This window comes from Verticillium alfalfae, genomic scaffold (genome assembly GCF_000150825.1).
Source record: "Verticillium alfalfae VaMs.102 supercont1.9 genomic scaffold, whole genome shotgun sequence".
NCBI classification, from domain to species: domain Eukaryota; kingdom Fungi; phylum Ascomycota; class Sordariomycetes; order Glomerellales; family Plectosphaerellaceae; genus Verticillium; species Verticillium alfalfae.
This window is the reverse complement of record NW_003315030.1, coordinates 1,217,759-1,237,772: the sequence shown is the minus strand read 5'-3', so window position 1 is coordinate 1,237,772 and position 20,014 is coordinate 1,217,759. Positions and strand designations below refer to the sequence as shown.

The 20,014-nt window shown below is 53.9% G+C and overlaps 4 protein-coding genes across 4 annotated transcripts; 3 read left to right on the top strand and 1 right to left on the bottom strand.

Moving 5' to 3' along the window:
* Positions 1–3,285: 3,285 nt before the first annotated feature.
* On the top strand, positions 3,286–5,085 carry VDBG_07331 (conserved hypothetical protein; the record flags this gene model as incomplete). Its single annotated transcript, XM_003002714.1, has 2 exons — positions 3,286–4,045; positions 4,103–5,085. The coding sequence occupies 2 exons, from the start codon at positions 3,286–3,288 to the stop codon at positions 5,083–5,085; spliced, it is 1,743 nt and encodes a 580-aa protein (XP_003002760.1).
* Positions 5,086–10,049: 4,964 nt separating this feature from the next.
* VDBG_07330 (fatty acid desaturase) lies at positions 10,050–12,333 on the top strand (the record flags this gene model as incomplete). Its single annotated transcript, XM_003002713.1, has 3 exons — positions 10,050–10,228; positions 10,623–11,352; positions 11,413–12,333. The coding sequence occupies 3 exons, from the start codon at positions 10,050–10,052 to the stop codon at positions 12,331–12,333; spliced, it is 1,830 nt and encodes a 609-aa protein (XP_003002759.1).
* A 730-nt stretch (positions 12,334–13,063) lies between these two features.
* On the bottom strand, positions 13,064–15,137 carry VDBG_07329 (flavonoid 3',5'-hydroxylase; the record flags this gene model as incomplete). Its single annotated transcript, XM_003002712.1, has 5 exons — positions 13,064–13,751; positions 13,807–14,428; positions 14,493–14,680; positions 14,743–14,835; positions 15,097–15,137. The coding sequence occupies 5 exons, from the start codon at positions 15,135–15,137 to the stop codon at positions 13,064–13,066; spliced, it is 1,632 nt and encodes a 543-aa protein (XP_003002758.1).
* A 2,078-nt stretch (positions 15,138–17,215) lies between these two features.
* Positions 17,216–18,556, top strand: VDBG_07328 (integral membrane protein; the record flags this gene model as incomplete). The annotated part of the gene is made up of 3 exons (XM_003002711.1): positions 17,216–17,342; positions 17,553–18,009; positions 18,067–18,556. 3 exons carry the CDS (start codon positions 17,216–17,218, stop codon positions 18,554–18,556), a joined length of 1,074 nt encoding a protein of 357 aa, XP_003002757.1.
* Between the last annotated feature and the right edge of the window lie 1,458 nt (positions 18,557–20,014).

Below are 20,014 nucleotides of genomic sequence, written 5' to 3'. Positions count from 1 at the left end.
TTCGGACATGTGTTGTGTGAGGTCGCGAGATATTTCTAGCTCCGTGATAAGCTGGTTGGCCTGACGCAACTCACGCGTGAGGTCGAGAGAGTCCAGCCGTCGCTTTTTCAGCAGAATCTGGTCGATTTTTTGAGTCAAAATTTTGTCCTTGGCTTCTTCCCGGTTGAAATATTTGGAGCCTTTTGATGCATTATAGATGATTTCGGAGACCTGGAGAACGGGTGAGTCAGCGCACTTGTTTCATGACTGACGGTCCGAGGGCTATTCACCTTGTTTTGGTCGACTGAGTCCTGACCTGCCTTGGTTAACGATGGACCGAGGAGATGATACTTCAAGGTATCGTGTTCAGCGACAGTCTTCGGGTCATCGGGTGGTGCAGCCATCTCGGCCCGGAGTGAAGGTGGGCAATTTAACTTTCGTGGGTAGGGATCGCGACGCCGCAGCGCATGGCAATCTGCGTGATCGTGGCCATCAACGTGCACCAACTAGCAGTCTCTGGAAGCAGTGCCACAGGTTGCCAACGCGACGTGTGCCAGAAGGCTGCCTTGCCCCTCAGACGTCGAAACGACGCGTTGTTCAGTGTCAGCAAATGCACGCGAAGTCACGTGGCTGCCCCGCACCTGCGATAAGATTGATTGGACCAAACACTGTGCCCATTGAAAGTCCCATGTTGGGCCCTGGTGCCCAGTTTCTCACCATGGTAGCTAGGGACCTAGGCGCCTCGTACAATTGCTCGACCTCTGAAGTGTACCAGCTTGAAAGGCAAAGATGCAAATGTTGACTTCGCCCCTAGTCATCAAGAAGCTTGACTTCAAGTCACATGCATGCTGGACGCTTTTGAGAAAGGTGCTCAAGTCAGAAGAGGAGGCAGTGGTTGCTTCTGCTCTATAAGAGAACATCTACGGCCCGATTTGTGGCAGTGGACACCAAATCGCCAACACACCCTGTTGCTCTTCAATCGAAAGCAAGCAACGGAAGACATAGCCAGAAGGAAAGGAATCAGCAGTGGTCATAAAGGAAAGATCTTAAATCGGTCGAACACACAAACAGCCCCGTCAAACCACGTCCATTACCTGACACGCCGTAGTCATCTCTTTCTCGTCTTCACCATCGTATGCGTCTCTTCGATATGGCGGACCATATTGTCCCTGCGCGTAAAGAATTCATTGCAACCAGAGAACAGACACTTTCCATCTTCGCGAGGAATGCCATTTTGAGGATCGGCGGCGTAAGAGGGGTGGACACATCGGACGTGGCGATACATATCTTTGTTGTAGGGGAACATTGGCGATTGGCACCTCCTGACCGGACAAGGGATTGTAGGGTTATGCGCAACCCTATAGTGTTTGCTGCAGAGGTAGTATGTTAGTTTAAATGAGTCCAAGATGAAAAGCAACGATGCTCGATCTCAGGGAATGAACCGCGAGAGCTGGAAGAGAGACAAGGGGGTACGCACTTTCGCTCGGTATTGCGCGGGAACGTCTTATTGCATCCGGTGTATTCGCAGATCAAGACATCCCCAAGCTCAGCATTTGATCGAAAAGAGCTTCCACGACGTGACGATATGGCCCTTGATACTCTTTCCTGGGCCTCTGCGCTTTCATTTGACGACTCAGGGGTACCACCCGAGGGGTCCATGGTGTCTCCAAGTTCTGGGTAATCCATCTCCTGCTGAGAATCGTAAGAATCGAAATTCCCCTGGCTCAGCTGTAAGCCATTAGGAGACTACGTCTCCGATGGTTGGATACCGGAACTCTGAGGATGACGTGAGTCAATCAAAGCTGGGTTCACAGTGATGTCCCACCCTTCATCGGAGTCGACTTGGTCTGTGTTCTGGTATGCAGCCAGGAAGGACTGCTGGGGGCTGATACTAATACCCTCAGAGTCGTACCATATAGCTTCGTTCACTGTTGCAGATCCGTATGGGTCATAGCCCGCCCAATTTTCATCCTGGTAGCCAACCAACATGGGATCCACGGCGCCGTTCCTAAAGGCTCCATCCATGCGTGATCTCATGCTGGTGCGTCAGGTTGTACTCAATGTCTATTTTCTGTGCAGGTCAGGTTCGTCACAGCCACCTGATTAGTGGGCCAGAAATCTTACCTATGCGATCTGTGATCGCAGCTGACGAGACGCCCTTGGTATACTAGAGACTTGCCTCGCTCGAACTCGCTTCGAGACGAAGCGCCTAATCTCCCGCTTGTCTACCGGAAACTCGTACAGAAAATTGTGGAAACGGTGTCATGCGAGGCTGAAGACGTAAGAACGGGTGTCAGACAAGGACATGACCACAATGATTGAGTCGGCACACCGGCTTGCTGCAACACACCTTTCTCCAACGCAGCTGTATTCTGCGGCAGCCTAGGTGGCACAAAACAATCAGTAGCGCCCTGCCGAGGCCTCAGAGCAGGAAACCAGTCGAAAAAGTCCGAGATCAAAACAGGAGTATTTGTCGCAATGAGAGATGGATGTCACGAGAGCCGGGCCGTACGAAGATATTAAAGCATCACTCCTCCAAGATTTTCAGAGCGACGAACTACCATCGTTGTTCCCGCTCGGCGAAAGAGCTTTTTCTAGTTTCTTCCATGGCGAAAGCTTCAGTGAAATTATATGCGTTGTGTGTTGTTCAATTCTTGTTTGTCGTAAGCCACAAACTGAGATCAGCAATGCGGGAGGGTCACCAGGCTGCGATTCGGCTGGCTTGGTATCATCTCTTCGGTGGAGGTCGAGCCTCCAATTGGGTGTTCTGCGCGCTCCGCCTCAATCGTGTTGGTTCCTACGCGGCTCCTTGTTTAACGGCTGACCTTAAAGGCCTGCTCGACGGCCAGCAAGCATGTTGGTTCCCTCCCGCATTAGTTGCTTTATCGCGCCGCTGCTGCAGAGATGTGATCCAGATACCAACATGGGTGCATGGGACGTGGTTCAGCGACTCGTGTCATTTGTCGCCTTCATGGTTCCCTCCCGCATGCGACTTATGGTGCAGAATGATGCGGGGGAGTTGATGACAGTGCATACTTTGGCATGTCGTGCGCCGGACTCGATAAAGCGACCGATGATGGCAGGAAGCCGCAGCATTTTGGGATTTTATAAATGAGCTTGCTCTCTCAGTGCCGATTAATGACTTTGGAGCTTTTTCAGAGTAGGCTCCTCAAGCAGGTACACGAATCTCAGTCTTGTCATTGAATTCCATCGATCACCGTGATCGATAACCCGTCGAAGACCACCGAAGCACCGAGCTGCCCAGGCCAACCTGTCGTCACTTTGATAACGCAGATATCACACGCCATGAGCGACCAACGATTCATCTCGCAGCAGCCAAGCATGCTCGAGCCTTCCGAGAGAGACAATGACACACCTGAACAGCTTGTGGCGGCCGCTCCGAGGCCCGACCGAACTGTGGCAGTCAAACCCAACCGGCAACGCCTGTTTTACCAGCCCATCGTTTTGGAGTACGCCCTGACGATGGCATGTCAACGGCGGAGCCCAGGGTATGACACGTACTCTGACAATCGTCAAGGCCCTTCATCTTCACCAGAGCAAGCGTTCCACTGCTTTGTGTGCAAGCTTGCCCAAGTCACTGACAACCAGCGAGGGGGCCCGACTATAACAGCGTTCGCTGTGTTGCGGGGCGTCGATGGACCTGAATACGTTTTCGGATCAAATCAGAGAACCCAAGAGCAGGTTGTCGAAGCCAGGGGTTTCGTTCTCTCGCTGCTGCAGTTTCTTGGCTCTCAATCTGGGATGAACCGCAGGGCTGGGAAACGTGCCTTGTTTCAACGTATCATTCGATTCAATGCTCCTAGGATCGACATGTATCTGGATAAGCTAGCCGATATCCTCGGCGGATGCTTGTCTGATTATAAAAGGAGGAATGTGAAGAGCAAGTCTCACTTGAACTTTTCCCTTGAATTTTCGCCCCTTGTCATTGTTGTTGGGCTAACATGGTTGGCAATAGACCTGACGCTCGAGCGAGAGCTATCTTCCTGGGGCATACTCCTGAAAATCATGTTCAGCTTCAGAGCAAATGGACGCAATCGAGAAGAATGTGAGTCCAGCTTAAGAGGCAATTTTGGGCGAGAGAGAAAAGTAACAGTCGGTGCAGATACCGATATCTGCGCCATCTTGATCAAGGCAATCAGAGGCTACCCAAACTCTGCCATGGGCAAAGAAATCACACTGAGAGTGAAAGACAGCAGCATTAATAATTCCGAGCCCTGGAGGGAGCTCCAGCATTGCCTTGGCCGGCTCGGATCGTATGGCGAAGCAGTTCGCATCCTCATTTCGGCGTCAACAATGTGGCCGGAGCTGTTCCAAGATTTCATTGTTACAGCCGTTCCATCGAGTGTGCCGCACGCGAAGCCTCTGGCCAAGTCAAAACTCACGGCTGCGCAAGTCATCAGCCAAATGATGCCACACAAGGACGCACCACTCTACCTGGATCAGGTCACCGAGCTGCAAAAGTTCGGCCTGGACAATCTTATTCAGCAGCAGGTTGCAACGCCAACCTTCAAGCCCATCGTTCATGCTGAAGTATTGGTCCATAATTACCTGCTCAGACGGGACATCAACATAGCCAGCCAGTACTGGCATGGCTGGAAAACCATCGGTGGTAGTAAGCCAACATGTCGCCTTTGCAATTATTACTTCATCTCGCATCCAGATCGACTCGACCAGGTCCGCGGCTCACACCGAAACCTCTACCCCAATTGGAGGCTTCCCGACGTTTTTGAGAGTGAAGGAACCAGGATGAACAAGGCAAGGTTGGAACTCCTCGATGACATTATTGCGAGGGTCCGCGATGACACCAAAAGAACGCTGCGGGAGAAGGTCCCGCTGGGGAAGAAGCACGATTCCAACACGTTTTCTACAGTACCAAAGTACCTAGACTCGAGGTCCCAGAGCTCGCTGCCAGGTAGTGAGACGTTGTCAGTCATTGCTCAAGTTGGCATGGCCATGGGCAGGATGCAAGTCAGCAGAGACGTCACAAAGGAAGTGAAAAGTGAAGACGAGGGGTGTATTGCTGCGAGTGATAGGGCATATCACAGCGATGGTGAGGACGGTGGTGCCACACTTGTCTGGCACTAAGTTAGTGAAGGTGTAGGCAGCACTCACTTCGTTGTGTGTGTCGGTGACGGACTCATGCAAACCAATGCAAACCTATGATTGTTGATATTTGATTCAATCCCGGGCAGGTAATGAAAGCTTTAGTGTGTTCATGGTTTGAATATCTGCCACATTTCCCATAGGTTCTCAATATGGCATGTGGGACCAGTCAAGCTCATCTAGTTGTCACCTCTACTCACAGTCGGGCAGTCTGTGGATCCATCGTGCTTGTTCAAGCAAGCCGTCGAGCTTCCAGCCATGTCCAGATTTTCGTCATGCAGACCACATTCTATTTCCTGTGTGGGTGATCGCAACTTGATCACCAGACATGCTCCCTTACAGATGAGACAGCATTGTCGAGCCCACACTCAAGACAGCACCTAAGACAGCATGAAACAGACACCTAGCTTATCGGAACGACGCCGTCATGACCAGCACACATTTTAATCAGGGGTCATGATGTAGACACTCTGACCAGTTTACATTCCATCCCGCCGTTGTTGTCGTCAGTCGGTAGGAGGACCGAAATCGACCGTCCCCACTGCAAGGGCACGTGACGTCATGAGTGACTTTGACGTGAACTGCTGAAGGCAGAAGCAAAATGAGCCGCGGAATTTTTATACGACAGACAGGAGAGGGATCAGAGACTGATGTGCCGGTAGTTTCAATTCCAGCGAAATCTGATCAGCACGTTGACTTATCCGGGAGGCAGCAGAACGTCTTCAATATGCTTCTAGCTTGATCAACAAAGGTTCCGTGGACAGGCTCGACACTCACCGAGGCCGTCTACACCGAGACGATCCACGGTGCAAATCCTCGGTCAACACGAAAAAGGGAAAGGCGCCCACACACGGAAGAAAAGCGGACCGCAGGCCGCTCCAGCTCATCTCGGCTTGCCAAAGCCACCACTTCCCACTGCCCGTGGCTGGTTATTTCCTAGTAGGGGGCGTTGTCGCAGCACGGCCAGAACAAGAGCCGGGGGCACGAGAAATTGCTGTGCAGCAGTCCTCCGGCGCCAAGACTCTGAATCAAGATTGAGGCCGGCGCCATCTGCAAGACAGGCAAGCCTGGCGTGGTCCGTCGCGATCGAGCAGAAGCCTGGGGATCAGGCTGTTGCGTATTCTCGAGGTCGCAGCTGCTGCAGAGCACATCCCCTCTCGCCTTTGGCAATCGTCAGCAGGTGAAAAGAAATTGAGGGGAGAGGCTCACGTGATGTTTCTTTGCCCTCAGATACTGGAACAAAGAACAGGACAGAGGTTTCCAAGGAGGCCTGTTCGTCCAGCCACGGCCTCCAGCTACAGTAGGGGCCCGCTAAAAACAAACCCCAAAACACCCCCGGCGCCACGCCAAAGCAGCTGAGAAACCCACGCCCAAGGAACGCCAACGGGGCCCCAGAGCATCTCCGTAACTCCGCCCGTCACTCAGAGCAGAGGTCCTCCCCCGTTGACATGCAACAGGGACCAGGGATGGCTCAATTCGCCGCATTTCCCGTTTGACTTTCACGAAAGGTTGGACAAGGGGCTCTTGAAATGTGGAAACAAGCACTGGAGCATTAGAGGGAGTTACGACCGACCCATCTCTTCACTGTACGACTCAGCGACCCACGTCTGCCCACGTCCTATTGATAGAGCCATTGCTGCATGCTCACGGCGAGGTAGCCTTGAAAGAAAAGGGTCGCGCGTGATTTCTTAATCGAGTCAGGAAAAAGTGCCAAGGTGCGGAGGTCAAGCCAAGGCCAACCAACAGAGGGCTCTTTGGCCCAACCTTACTGTGTGGGCCTTGGGGCAGGGAGGAGGGTGTGGCCAAGAACGAGTACAAGCAAGCTGGCGGGATGCCAGGGTGGGTTGGCCGGCTGGAGAACAAGTGAGCTCTTCTTGCTGTGCCATGTTTAAATCCAAGAAGGGCTCGCTCAGCCGGACTAAGGATTCAAGTTCTGTTTCGCCAGCCTGAAGAATCGCGAAAATGACCTGTTTAGGGGAAGGGCCGCGGGGGGAAAACGAATGAATAAAAAGGCTTGACTTGACGTCCACGTACCCAAATTGGGTTTGATGGCGCCGTGCAACACGCGTTGCACTGGCACTAGCGGTGGCTGTCAACTGTCACAGAGGACAGAAAAGAATGCTGCACAGCCTCACACCGTCTCTGAAAGGGGGGGCGGGGGGGGGCCTTTCGAACACTGGAACATGGCGTCGGGAGAGAGAGAAGGAAGAGGACGAATTCCCTGACTAGCCACCTTCTGTGGAAGGGTGTGGATATAGAGAGGATCCCCAACCGAGAGGCACAGGCAGGAATTGTTCGCCTGTTACCTTCGTTGCCTTCCTCTTCCAGTAATGGCCCCGCTGCTAGCAGCATACTGGTGGGGAGCCAGAGACTACGACACATGCACTGGTGAGCATATCAATTGGCCAGAGGGAGGAGAGGAGCGACGGGGAGTTTTTTCATCGACCTCCGCTGGGGAGGTACAGAACCAATTTGTGCGCCGTGTACGACGCCTGGAAGCTGAAGGGTAGCTAGCGGGTGGATATTGCCAGATTACGTATTGCAGCACACCTGCGCTCACTTGGCCCCACACGCCCAAGTACGAGAAAGATCCGACACTCGTTGAGGTTCGCAATCATCGTACTGAATCCACTGATCATCCGAGTTCAGATGGCAATTGCGAAGACGATGGCGAGCCCGTTTGATGCGAGCTCCGTGCGTCCTTGGATTCCATCAAATGCCTTTGCTCTTCGCTCGGAAGAGCCGGTTGATGAAATGTCTCGGCTTGATGCCTCGTCCTGCGCCGCCTCGCACTCGGGCTCGGAAACGAGAGAGAAGGACCCTGGGAGTCTGAGCCAAATGAGCGAGTCGTGTCGAGTAATAATACTACCATTCGGCAAACTCCAGGGATCCAGGCACCAGCTGCTTGGTTGCCTGATCGCCGTCGACTCCGAGGACACAACCGACTGAACGCGAAGAATTCTTTCCAGTGACAACATGACTGGGAACCCGTCCCGCGTGCGACTTTTCCCAAGGCAGTGTTCGGTTTCTGACCGAGAACGACGCGTCCGAACAGTGACCCACGCCGAGGCTCAATGCTGAGCCTGCTGCGAAGCAGCGTGATCCGAGCGAACGCGACGAGGCAAGGTTTGATTGTGCGACCAACCTGTTGCGGTTTGCGTATGCAAGGTTGCAAGGTTGCTTTATTTCTGTAGTGGACGACCAGCTCGCAATCTGCTTGGCGCGCAGGCAGCTAGATCTGGCAAGCAGGCCACTTGCAGAACGCATCCTTGAGAACACCATGCGTCCGTTCGATCGAACCATTCGCCAGGCCTCCCTCTCGTGACGTCCCACACCTTTGGTTCCTACATGTACATCGCTGAGCGATCGCACTGTGATCGGCTGCCTTGTGACAAGACTGCGACGCCGATTCGCCTCTTCGTGTTGGATAGCCTCAGTGAGATCGCCTTATTCGGGTGACTCGTACTGCAATCCACGCTTGCCGGCGGCGGTTGTTGGTTTTTCGTTGGACCTGCGGCGATTCATTTTGACAGGCCGACGTGTGTGGCTCGTGCTATTGTCACAGACCAGGCCAGGCCAGCACCGGCTGGTGTGGTGAACAGAGAAGAGAAATGGAGCAGCGCAGGCACCTGGAGCCAGTCATACTACTGGGATGACGGCTCCCTGTTTCAGGGTCCTGGAGATCGATAAGGGGAAGTGGGGTGGGTTCGCCTGCAAGAGGAGAACCTGTCCTCTACCCCTTGGCTTGCCACCAATGGGAAGTACCTTCGCATTAACGGCCCCTGGACCCGCTGAAGCTCAGCGCTGTCCGAGCCCCCCACCCGCCCCTGGAGCCCTTGGAGGACCGAATTGGCTCGTCCCAAGCTCGGGCTCGCACATTCTCGCCTGCTGCTGCGCCCCTATCCTGGCGTCGTCCGTTGCTCACCAAAGGGACGCCAGCCTGCTAACGACGCACCGTTAGCATGGGTTCTAGCGGTTAAATAATGTCAGGGGTGGGGGGAGAACAAGTCCCTGGGCGGCGGGCGAGCCAAAACAGCGAGTTGCGAAATGATCTGCCCCTCTTTAATGTGGCTCGTGTGGGCGTGCCAGTAGTGAGAAATGAAGCACGAGCAAGCCGGGAAAGCGTAGCATGGGCGGGAAAGGCGACGTTGCGCAGTCATTCAAGGTCAAATCGGATCAGTGTAGTAGGCATCCAATCCAACGGTGGACAGGGTAAGGGGGAAAGAGGGTCGGGCTGGCAGATGCCTCGCACTTCGCCGGCCTGGAACTCGTCCTGCCCGTGCTCCCTAGGTCGCTCGTCTGTCGATCCGGTTCCTGTTCATTCGCCCCCTCGTCCGTTTGTCGTTCGATGTAAAAGCCTCGACTGCTGTTTCCCTGTCGTCGCTCGTTCCCCTCGAAGCTGCTTCTGCCGGTTTTGCTGTTCGTTCCTTTCCTTGCGACCTTCCCAGCTGCTCCTGCCCCGCCGCTCAGTCGTCCCTACATCAGTCCGCCGACAGAACGCAGAAACGAATCTCCTCCGAGGCTCTTTCTGCCTCTTCCAAGAAGAACATCAGCACCTACACCAGACAGCAGTCGTCGCCTGCTACCTTCTTTGAGGTGCTGTATTCGCTTTTCGATACCGCCGAATCCAACTTCCCGAAATCTTTTCCTCGGGACAACAACAAGTCAGCTCGACCATTTGTCCCGTATTCCATTCTTTCCGACAACCTTTCTTGTTCCCGACGTCGATTAATCCTGAACGACGCATCGCGACAGCGCAGCCAGAGCAATTCTTGGCAGCCAGCAGCTTGAACATCGAACCCGTCAAACTTTCGACTTGTTTCGACCTCTGCGTCTTTTGCTGAAACACAACTTTTGTGCCGTTGAAAGCATCTGGCGACATCTGCATCGGCACCGAGATCAGCCACAGACCGGAAGAAAAGAACATCCGAAAAATATCCGTCGCCATGGGTCGCGACGATGTCATCCTGCCGCGGGCAGTCGAGGCTCTGATCGCCGAAGGCCAGACTATTGTCGTTTTCGAGGAGTACGTGCTCCGCCTGGACTCGTGGCTCGAGCGTCATCCCGGAGGACGCCTGGCCATCCTCCACATGGTGGGAAGGGATGCGACTGATGAAATCAAGGTGTAAGTAAAAAAGGAGTGAAACCGCATGGCGACCAGTGTTGTATTTTAGGCTCCCTTGACACGCCAGCCCTGGTGGTCGAGGTTAAGCTTAAATGCAAAGACCCCGGTGGTTCCGATGCACCCGAAGCCCCGGAAGTCCGTTCCAAAACACATGGCAATTGCAGTGGCATGATGTGATGGATGGGCGGACTGGAAAACCACTGGCCTTTTGTCCTGCTTGTGTCCGGGTCGACCGGTTCGCTCGGGCTTAGCGGTCCATCAGTGCGCCCTACCAGGCACGGGGGGATTACTCACCTTGCACAGCGGCTGCTGCTTCGATTGGACGATTCTCATTTGTTTGCTTACCCAGCATGAAACCAAACAAGAATTTGCTGACCGCTGTTGGTGCTATTAGATACCATGCTGCCTCTACGCTCCGCACTATGAAGGCGTTCCGGATCGGCCGGAAGCCTGCGGGTCTCTGGCCCAACATGCTACCGCCAATTAGAGGTGGCGTCTACCGCAAGGCCGACTCAACCCCTTCCTCTTTGGGCGACTCGATGCCTACCTGCCCTGTCATCGTCGAGCCCGCCGTTGCCGATTACTCAGATGATGCCGCCACGGACTCTGACTCGGACTCGAGCAGGGCCCGTGGTTCCGATGATGCTGGCCGTCTCAGCCCTGGCCTCGACCGGGCCTCCCTGGCCTCGTCCGTCACATCTGATTGTGGCAGCGACGATGAGATCGAGATTCAAGATGCAAAGGATCTCGATGCCTCCGCCCTGTCGGGTCTGCGGAAGCGGACGGTCCCGTCGTCCGTCAACGGTGCTGCCGTGAACAAGGGCATGCCTACCGGCGAATGGGCCCGCAAGCTGTCTCCCCTCGAGTACACCGACTGGGCCATCCAACAAGAGGTCGAACGGGAGGCTGCCATGTATCCCTCCGTCGACATGGCCACACAGCAAGACATTATCCAGAAGTACCGTGCTCTGCACCAGAAGGTCATCGACGAGGGCCACTACGAGTGTCGGTACACTGAGTACGGCAAGGAAATGGTCCGCTACACTTCGTTGTTCGCCGCCTTCTTCGTTGCTCTCCGCTATGAGTGGTATATCACGTCGGCCTGCTTCCTGGGTCTCTTCTGGGTATGTACTCTTCTTTTATGATGCCTTTGTTTTGCGACGGTTTCCACTAACACCTGACAGCACCAAATCATGTTCAGTGCCCATGATGCTGGCCACCGCGCCATCACTCACGTCTTCTGGATCGACACTCTGATCGCCCTGTTCATCGCCGACTTTTGCTGTGGCCTGTCTATGGGATGGTGGAAGAGCAGCCATAACGTACACCACCTCATCACCAACATGCCCGAGCACGACCCCGATATTCAGAACGTCCCCCTGTTCGCCACCTGCATCTCGTACGCCAAGTCCCTGACATCGAGCTACTACGATGGCTTCGTCTATGTTTGGGACAAGGCTGCCGATGTCATGGTTCCATTCCAAAAGTACACATACTACCCTGTCATGGGCATCGCTCGCTTCAACCTCTACCTCCTGTCCTGGTGCCATGTCCTCTCTAAGAGGTCGTCTGGCCTGGGCAACAGCAAGGCTTGGTGGATCCGTCCTACCGAGATTGCCTTCATGACCTGCTACTGGTTCCTTTTCGGCTACTGCCTCGTCTGGCGTTCCATCCCCACTTGGACCATGCGCGTCATCTTTGTACTCGTCTCGCACATCATCACCATGCCTCTACATGTTCAGATCACTCTGTCCCACTGGGGCATGTCCACTGTCGAACTGAGCGATGGCGAGTCCTTCCCCCAGCGCCAGCTTCGCACAACGATGGATGTAGACTGCCCTGCTTGGCTTGACTGGATCCATGGCGGTCTACAGTTCCAAGTCGTGCACCACCTCTTCCCTCGCGTGCCTCGTCACAACCTTCGTCGCGTGCAGGTCCATGTTCGCGAGTTCTGCAAAGAGACGGGCATCCCTTATTCTATCCTTGGCTTTGTCGATGGCAACAAGAAGGTCATCGGTCGCCTGAACGATGTCGGTGAGCAGGTCAAGATGATGCTCAACTGTCAAAAGTACATGGCCGAAACTGGCGAGAGCGGGTTGCATTAATTATGTCGGACCAATGTCTTCAGTAGCGTGTCATTGCATTGTTTTCTTTGGAGGCTTTCTGGGACTGGAGTAGGAGGAGTTTGAAAATACTGACTTGGCACGCACGGGCTACCCAACGTATTGGATAGTACCAGCCGGTCTTTCTTCCGCAGGCTTGCATCCTGCTGGCACGATGCCAATTTGCATGAAAGGGTGTTAAATACAGGCTTGCACAGCCACTTCTCATTGTACATTTCATACAATTCATGATTTAGATTCGCTTGGTCTGCTTGGTGCTATTTCGCGAAGCTGACACTCCGGGGCAATACGCTTGACGTGGCCTCTCGACATGTCCGGTGTCCGTTGTCTGTCATGGACGTAGATAGCCTTCCACTTAGCCTCAACCGGCCAGTCTTAGCCTCATGCAAATTCGACCCCGAATGTAAACTTTGGTGTCTTGGCCCCTCTTCCTCCGCGCTGATGCTGACGTACATTGACCTTGTTCGTCGGTGCTTGGGGGACCCGGCTTCCTCTGGGCCCTAGGTCGGTGAAGCAGATGTAAATTACGGAGCAGCAGAAACATGGGACCGACTACAGGACTTGAATCGTCCTGTCGGGAAGCTTTCATGCATGACGTGCACCCTGATGCAAGACAAGCTTTTGTGGGTTCAAGGACTAGGCTGTGTGATGCATTATTCAATAACTACTCCTGACTCTTATTTGCGCGATCGGGCTCATGTCTTCCAGCCGATCAAACGACCGATGCCCGACGCTCAATGTTCACCCACATGTCTTCAAAGTAACTGACGCCGCCCTTGACCAAATACTTTGCCGGGTTCTCCTTGTTTAAGATTTCCGGCTTGAACGTGCGGAAGAACTGCAGCGGTGCCTTGTAGAGCTCCATCTTGGCAATTTCCTGTCCGAGGCAGATGCGGGCGCCGTACCCGAACCCCATGCTGTACTTTTGATACTCCTTCGCCTTCTCGGCGTCCAACCACCTCTCGGGGCGGAACACCTCGGCATCGGCCCCGTAGATGTTGGGGTCTCGGTGGACGAGCCAGGGGTTGCATGTGACCTCTGTGCCCTCGGGCACAAACTGGCCGGCGAGCTCCATGCCGCCCTTTGGGGCGAGGCGGGGGAAGATGTTGGGCGCCGAGGGGTTGAGGCGCATGCTTTCCTTGACGCAGGCGATGTAGTAGGGGCAGTGGGTGGTGACCTCGTCGTACTGGGGCATGGCCGAAAGCTTCCCGTCGCGGGTGACGGCGTCTATCTCGGCCATGAGCTTGTCGTAGACCGCGCTGTTGGACATGATGTGGAGCATGAGAGCCTGGAACGCGGTCCCGGTGGTGTCGGCGCCCGCGAGGAGGACGAGCAGAATCTCGGCCTTGATGTAGTCAAGCGTCAGGGGCTCGCCGTTCTCATCGCGCGCCTCGATAAATCTGCCGGCAAAGTCAGTACTGGGTAGCATGTTCGGGTGTGCAACGATCGACGTACGTTTGAAGCAGATCGATGCGTCCGCCCGTCGTCCCGGCCTTGATGTCGTCGAATCTCTTGGTGATGAGGCGGTCGCGGAAGCGCATCAGAGTGCCGATTCCCGAGTCTTGTTCAGGGCTGGCGACAAGATACTTGCCCAAAAAGGTGCTTTTGACCCAGTTGGTGAAGGGATAGCAGCGAGCCATGATACCAAAAGGCACGAGACCGTCGTGGAAGCCCTGGATCAGTCCTTCGACGTCCTTCCCCTGCTCCACAAAGCCAAACGGCGCGCCGAACCCGACCTCGGAAATGACATCGTAGGCCATGTAAACCGCCCAGGGCGCAAAGTCGAACTTCTGGCGGGGCTTCGCAAACAAGTCGTCCAGCCTGTCAACCCAGCTCTGGATTCTGTCATCGATCATGGGCTCCATCTTCTTGACGTGGCTGAAGCTGTACGACGAAGCGGCGACCTTGCGGAAGCGCGCATGGACGCTGGCGTCCTGCATGTTGAAGAGGGACTCATCCTTGCCGAAACTGCCCGTGATGTAGTGCTTCGATTTGCTGGCGTTGCGGCTGTAAATCTGGGGGAGCTTCGTCGCGTCGCTGACGAGGAGCATCGTCGGTGTGATGCGGATGACGGGACCTGGCAATCACATCAGTTAGGATTGACGAGCATGAAACGGTCCCGCCCCCAAGTCAGCAATTACCATGTTTCTTGTGCAACTCTTGGTATGTGGCACACTCATCCTCCTTCACGTTGTGATAGGTGATCCATAGCCTGGTGACGCTGCCCCAGAACGAGCCGGGGAACTTGGCGAGCGGGTGGAAGAAGCGGTAGTGAACCACTTGATACACAACATTGAAGGCGACATAAGCCACAATCAGCAGCGTCAAGCTGCTGAAGCTGAGCAAGGCCATTCTCGTTGACTGACTCAAACTCCTGGGTTGTGCACCGACGGCAGGTGAAGAAGCGTGTGGCTATCCGAGACAGATGCAGGGGACCGCGGACTGATGAACTGCTGGCTGTGCTTCTGAAGAGATGCGAGGACCCTTAGCGATAAATGAACAACCTGAAGGGGTCCAAAGGGATTGCCTCACACCCGGAAAACATCCCACATCTCCTCAAAGCCGATACTGCGGGCGAACTCAGGCATGACCAATGACGAGCTCTTGGTTACAGATGCACCCAAAACTGAGATAGCACCTGTCGCATCGCGCGGGTGCGCATTGCTGTATGCAGACGAGACGGCATTAGTGACTAGAGTCAGCACAAAACGGACATGGTTTCCTGCATGATACCCCATCTGATACCTCTCGACCTCAGTCGCTGCGACGGGGTCGATCTCTGCCATAAGACGACAAGTGCCCGGCATAGAGCGGGCGTGGTGGACCCAAGGGGCATCTGCTCCATTAGTTGGTTCAGTTCAAAACTGACAATGGAGATCGTCCTAATATAACCCAATCACTGACACCTTTCCGCCGACGCCTCTCCCGGTCAATCCCCCGGCTCACGACTCGCTGTTGCTACGAAAATGGGGGCACATGCAATGGAACCTTACGCGGACGGCTGTGCACGCCGATCGGAGGATTGAACACGAAGCGTGAGGCGGGGCCCAAAACTCCACTCGCGTCTGCTGCATTGAAGCTTTGGCCTATTACTGATCAACTCGATGCTGAAGAATTTCTGACATCTGCAGGTCCTGCGGCAGCCAAGAGTCCCGAAGCCTTGCTGGCCCTTCCAAGTCCCCGTAGACTGAGAATGACTTGACGTGCTGCCTGGCTGCGGAAAGGCCCTTTCTTGTGGAGAGACTTCATGGATGTTGACGTATCATGAGTGACGGTTGGTTATTTCAACGTCGAGCATGGGTGGCTACGGTTGACATCCTCCACTCCACACCCCTGACTTGAAGCGGAAGCGCTAGATTTGTCTCCCCGGACCTGACAGGCAGCAGTAGTGCGGAAAGACTGAACGGCGGGCGTCATCCTTCCTCTTGCTGACTTTGCCAGGCGTGACGGCGCCAAAGATCGAGGCTGGGCTCGCTCAAAGTGCTGCTCCGTGTACTTTGAGTCATCACTTTTCAGCAGTTCCCTGAGCTGGCGCCAAGGACCGTGGCGAAGGACGGGCATGCGAGCCCCTGATCCGCTCTTTCAGCATCCTCACGGGTTCATGGTGGTGATTTTTTTGGTTCCACGGCGGACCCAAGGCGCGCAAGAGTAGGTCATCACCGCTTTGATCCTTTCGGCTCAATCCTGCCCAGCAGCGAAGATTGGGCCAAAACTTTCCCAACGACTAATTTGGCAGAACATAACTCCATGCGAGTTGACGTCGGCAGCGTGATGTCATTATCTTTCGACTCAAAGAGCGTGAGCCGCATGGAATCTACTGCCATGTTGCAGGGGCTCCCTCTCTCGGCTGCCAAACGCGGCAAATCTTGATCAAGAAAATGAATGCAGGCCAAGCGGTCGTCCACACAGATGCTGACGCAAATTCTGCGAACTTTTTCCGTTGAAACAGCTCCCTCACCGCTGACAGTCAAGTTTCTTTCGGCACTTACCTTGTTGTTCACCGTCTCTTAAGACACTTCAAAATCTGTTCAGAATTGCCAAAACGACAGTGCCTGATCGACTGGGCCCAACCGAAAAGAGGATTTTGAACGTTCATCCTTACTTTTGTGGGAATCAATGTCACTATATGCAACAGGTCCATGCTGCTGGGCCTCCTTTGGTCCAGGAACAGGAAGCTGCATCAACTAGGCAGATTCAGACAAATTGAAGTTGGACCCCTTCAACGAACTAAACCCTCATGGCTAACGTACTAAGCTCTCATGGCTAACGTACTAAGCTCTCATGTTTCACGTACTAAGCTCTCATGTTTGAACAATAAAATTAATATAAATCAGCAACTTAAATAGCCTCTAAGGTTTTAAGTTTTATAAGAAAAAAAAGAATATATAAGGCTTTTAAAGCTTTTAAGGTTTCACCAAATCTCTGACATGTCATTCTTGAGAGTAGGGCTGGGTCTGTGCATCCAACGTCTGCTCGTGTGCGTGCTCTCATGGTGTGGCGAGGCCGAGAGGCGCTCGAGGACACCCGTATTGCAGTGTAGTCTGATGTTTGGAACAAACTTGCCGAGATCGTCTCCTTCCATGGGCATTGGTTCCGGTTTGCATGTAACCTCCTTTCCGAGTAATGCAGGTGCTGGCCCAAGAAACTGTAACACATCTGACATGAGGCTCTGTTGTTCGGGGATTTAACTCATGCAACCCCTCTCTCCACGTCGGATGTCGGTTGACAGTCGTGGTGCATATTGTATTGATATATTGACGCATTCCCGGTTTCGCTACCTCTGCCTCTGGCGTTCTAGCACACGCTCTTTTCATTTCATAAGTAATTTCTGACAACGGTTACACGGTAGTGTGGTCTGGTCGCCATGTCTGAGACGCAGGGCCCGACTGTCATTGCAGTCGCCGCTGTTTTTGCTGTTTTACTCTTCTTTACCCTCATTTTGAGGATATATGCCAGAGTAGCTGTCGTCAAGTCCGTTGGGCCAGATGACTGTAAGACTTCCATACTCCTCTGCAAGAAAATTGCTGACGCTGTTGTTCAGACCTCATCATAGTTGCTGCCGTAAGAAGCCCAACCTCCCGCCTTTGCAATATCAGGTTTCTCACCACAACAGCTTCTATCTTGGGCTTTCATTGCTTGTGTCATCAAGTGTAAGTTACCAGAAACCAAGGGATGGACGCAAACATGCTGAGAGAACCTAGCCGTGGAACATGGCCTCGGTAGCCACTATCCAGAGGTTATAGCCCGCGGAACCGAAAACTTCATCACCTATCTGCAGGTAGTATGGCTTTCCTCCATCTTTTACAACGCCTGTCTCGGCTTCATCAAGATTTCGGTCCTCGCTCTCTACATGCGCCTCGGCGATCGAAAGCTTCGCCGTGTCGCCATGGTTATGGTTGGTGTCATATGTTGCCAGGCTGGCGCCAACGTCCTGGCTTGCATTTTCCAATGCGCGCCCGTGAGCGCAGCCTACGACGTCCGCATCCTGCCCACAGACAAGAAGTGTATCGACATCAACGCCTTCTATCTTGCCAATGCCGCGGTCAACATTTTTACCGACATTCTAACCTACACGCTCCCGATTCCCTTGGTTGTCAAGCTGCAGATCCCTCGTCAGCAGAAGATTGGTCTGGCCGTTATCCTAGGCCTAGGTCTCTTGTATGTACATCAAAGGCCTGATGGCGCCCGCGGCGATACTGACGTTGATGTGTACAGTGCTTGCGTGTCCTCCATCATCCGAATTACCTACATTCCCCAGATGCTCGTCTCGGATGACCCCACCTGGGCTATTACGGGCGCGATGTACTGGTCAGTTATCGAAACGAACATTGGTATCCTGGCTGCCTCGATTCCATCCTACAAGGCCATTGCCAAGCGCTACGCCCCTCGCCTTTTGGGAACCTCAAGCAACGGTAGCCACAAGCGTTCTGTTTTCAAGATGATGAAGGGTGGCAGTGGTGGTCCCAGCCAGCACACCGGGGGCGACATGAAGCCGACGAGCACGAAGCCTACTTTCAGCACGTTCGACACACACGCTACGAATGACAACAGCAGCGAGGAGGTTCTCTTCACACCAACGGGGCGGATCGGTGTCAAGACAGAAATCGTTCACCAGTTCGAGGAAGCGGGCAATGGCCAGGATAGCTTCGGAGGTGGGCTCCCTTTGCAAGGTGTGCGACACAGCAGCAAACCCGACTCTGGGTGAGTAATGGTCCAGTTGATTTGAAGTTCTTGCGGGTGGCTGATGTGATCTTTTAGGCTGGGCAGATCGTCAGCGTCGATCCATGGGGGTTCAAGAAGTTCTCGATAAACTTGAGTTCTTGGGTGTGGAGTGTGAGGCCAGGGTCAGAGCACTGATGCTATATGCTATCAGACGCCTCATCCTCTCAGGCAGAGCCGACTGAGTTTGTACTGAATCGGGCGATAAGAAGAAAAACATTGCTCGGTCCCGAGTGCATAGTATGGAGAATGTAACATCGGCGATGTTTTACCAATGAAAGACCATTCCTGTGCCTGATACATCATGGAAAGAAAACCGTCTATGTTTTACGTTAGGGCACCTTCGGCAGTACCCTCAAATTCTTCAGATCTCGTCCAAAACTCGCATTTCTGCAGGTCGCCATGTCCACCGCCTCTACAACAAAGGCACTCCCTACCATACACGATCATTCTGTGATGGAACGCAAAGTTGATGCTGTCAGACAGCTCTGCGTCCAGGTCCGCCCGTGTGGCACTGGCATCAGCACATTGCAGCCATTAGCACTACATGCAATAGCGGTGCGTATCAACAACGAATCGGTTACTCTGGAGACAAACACTCAACAGGCAATGTGCGCATCTCGACCCATTCCCCGGTACTTCATCATCTCCTTGATATATCCAAGTTACTCATGTTCAAGAGGTGCTGCAGATCCCAGTTTCCGTGCCGTACCTTGACATCGCACAGGAGGGTCATGAGGAGCTTGGTTTTGCGACTCTGCGCGCCTCCCGGCCTCAAGACGTTCTGCAGCTGTTCGATTCCGCCCTGCTTGATGCGCTCCTAGGCAGATAACGAGCCATAAATAATTGCCATACTGACCATGCTTGCCGTGGCCGGTTGGCATTGGCCCAGTTGATGGCCTGGCTTAGGGCAGCGACTACCATAGCGTCTATTGCCTTGTCGTACTTAGTGGCAACGACAAAGCCATCCATTTTGGCAAAGTTCTCCAAAGTCTCAGCCCCGTGGGAATTGTCAAGAATATGATAAGCCAGCCAGCACCGTCGTGGGTCGAGCGCGGCGAAATCTAGAAAGGAGGTTGTGACGGGGCGTTCGAGGTTTCTTATTGGTCCGTTAGCCTTGGAATTGATTCGAGGTTTCGGATCCTTCCAAACATGTCCTGTTGAAGAATGCGGCCGCGGCCGCTTTTATCGCGGACGCAGTGGTCAAGGTGAGCACGCTGGCCAAGGCAGCAATACTCCTTGTGGACCGTGTGACTGGGAACATGGGGTAGATGGCTCAAGGTTGTGCGACACGTAAATATGACTGAAGAAGTATGGTTTAATCAACAGAGGCCTGTATGTTGTCCCTTTTGAACACACACTTATCGCAGGAACAATCGTTTTATTGACGGATTCCGGAACCTCGGTCTCGGGCCCTTCCTAGCGTTGCCCACACTGTCGATCG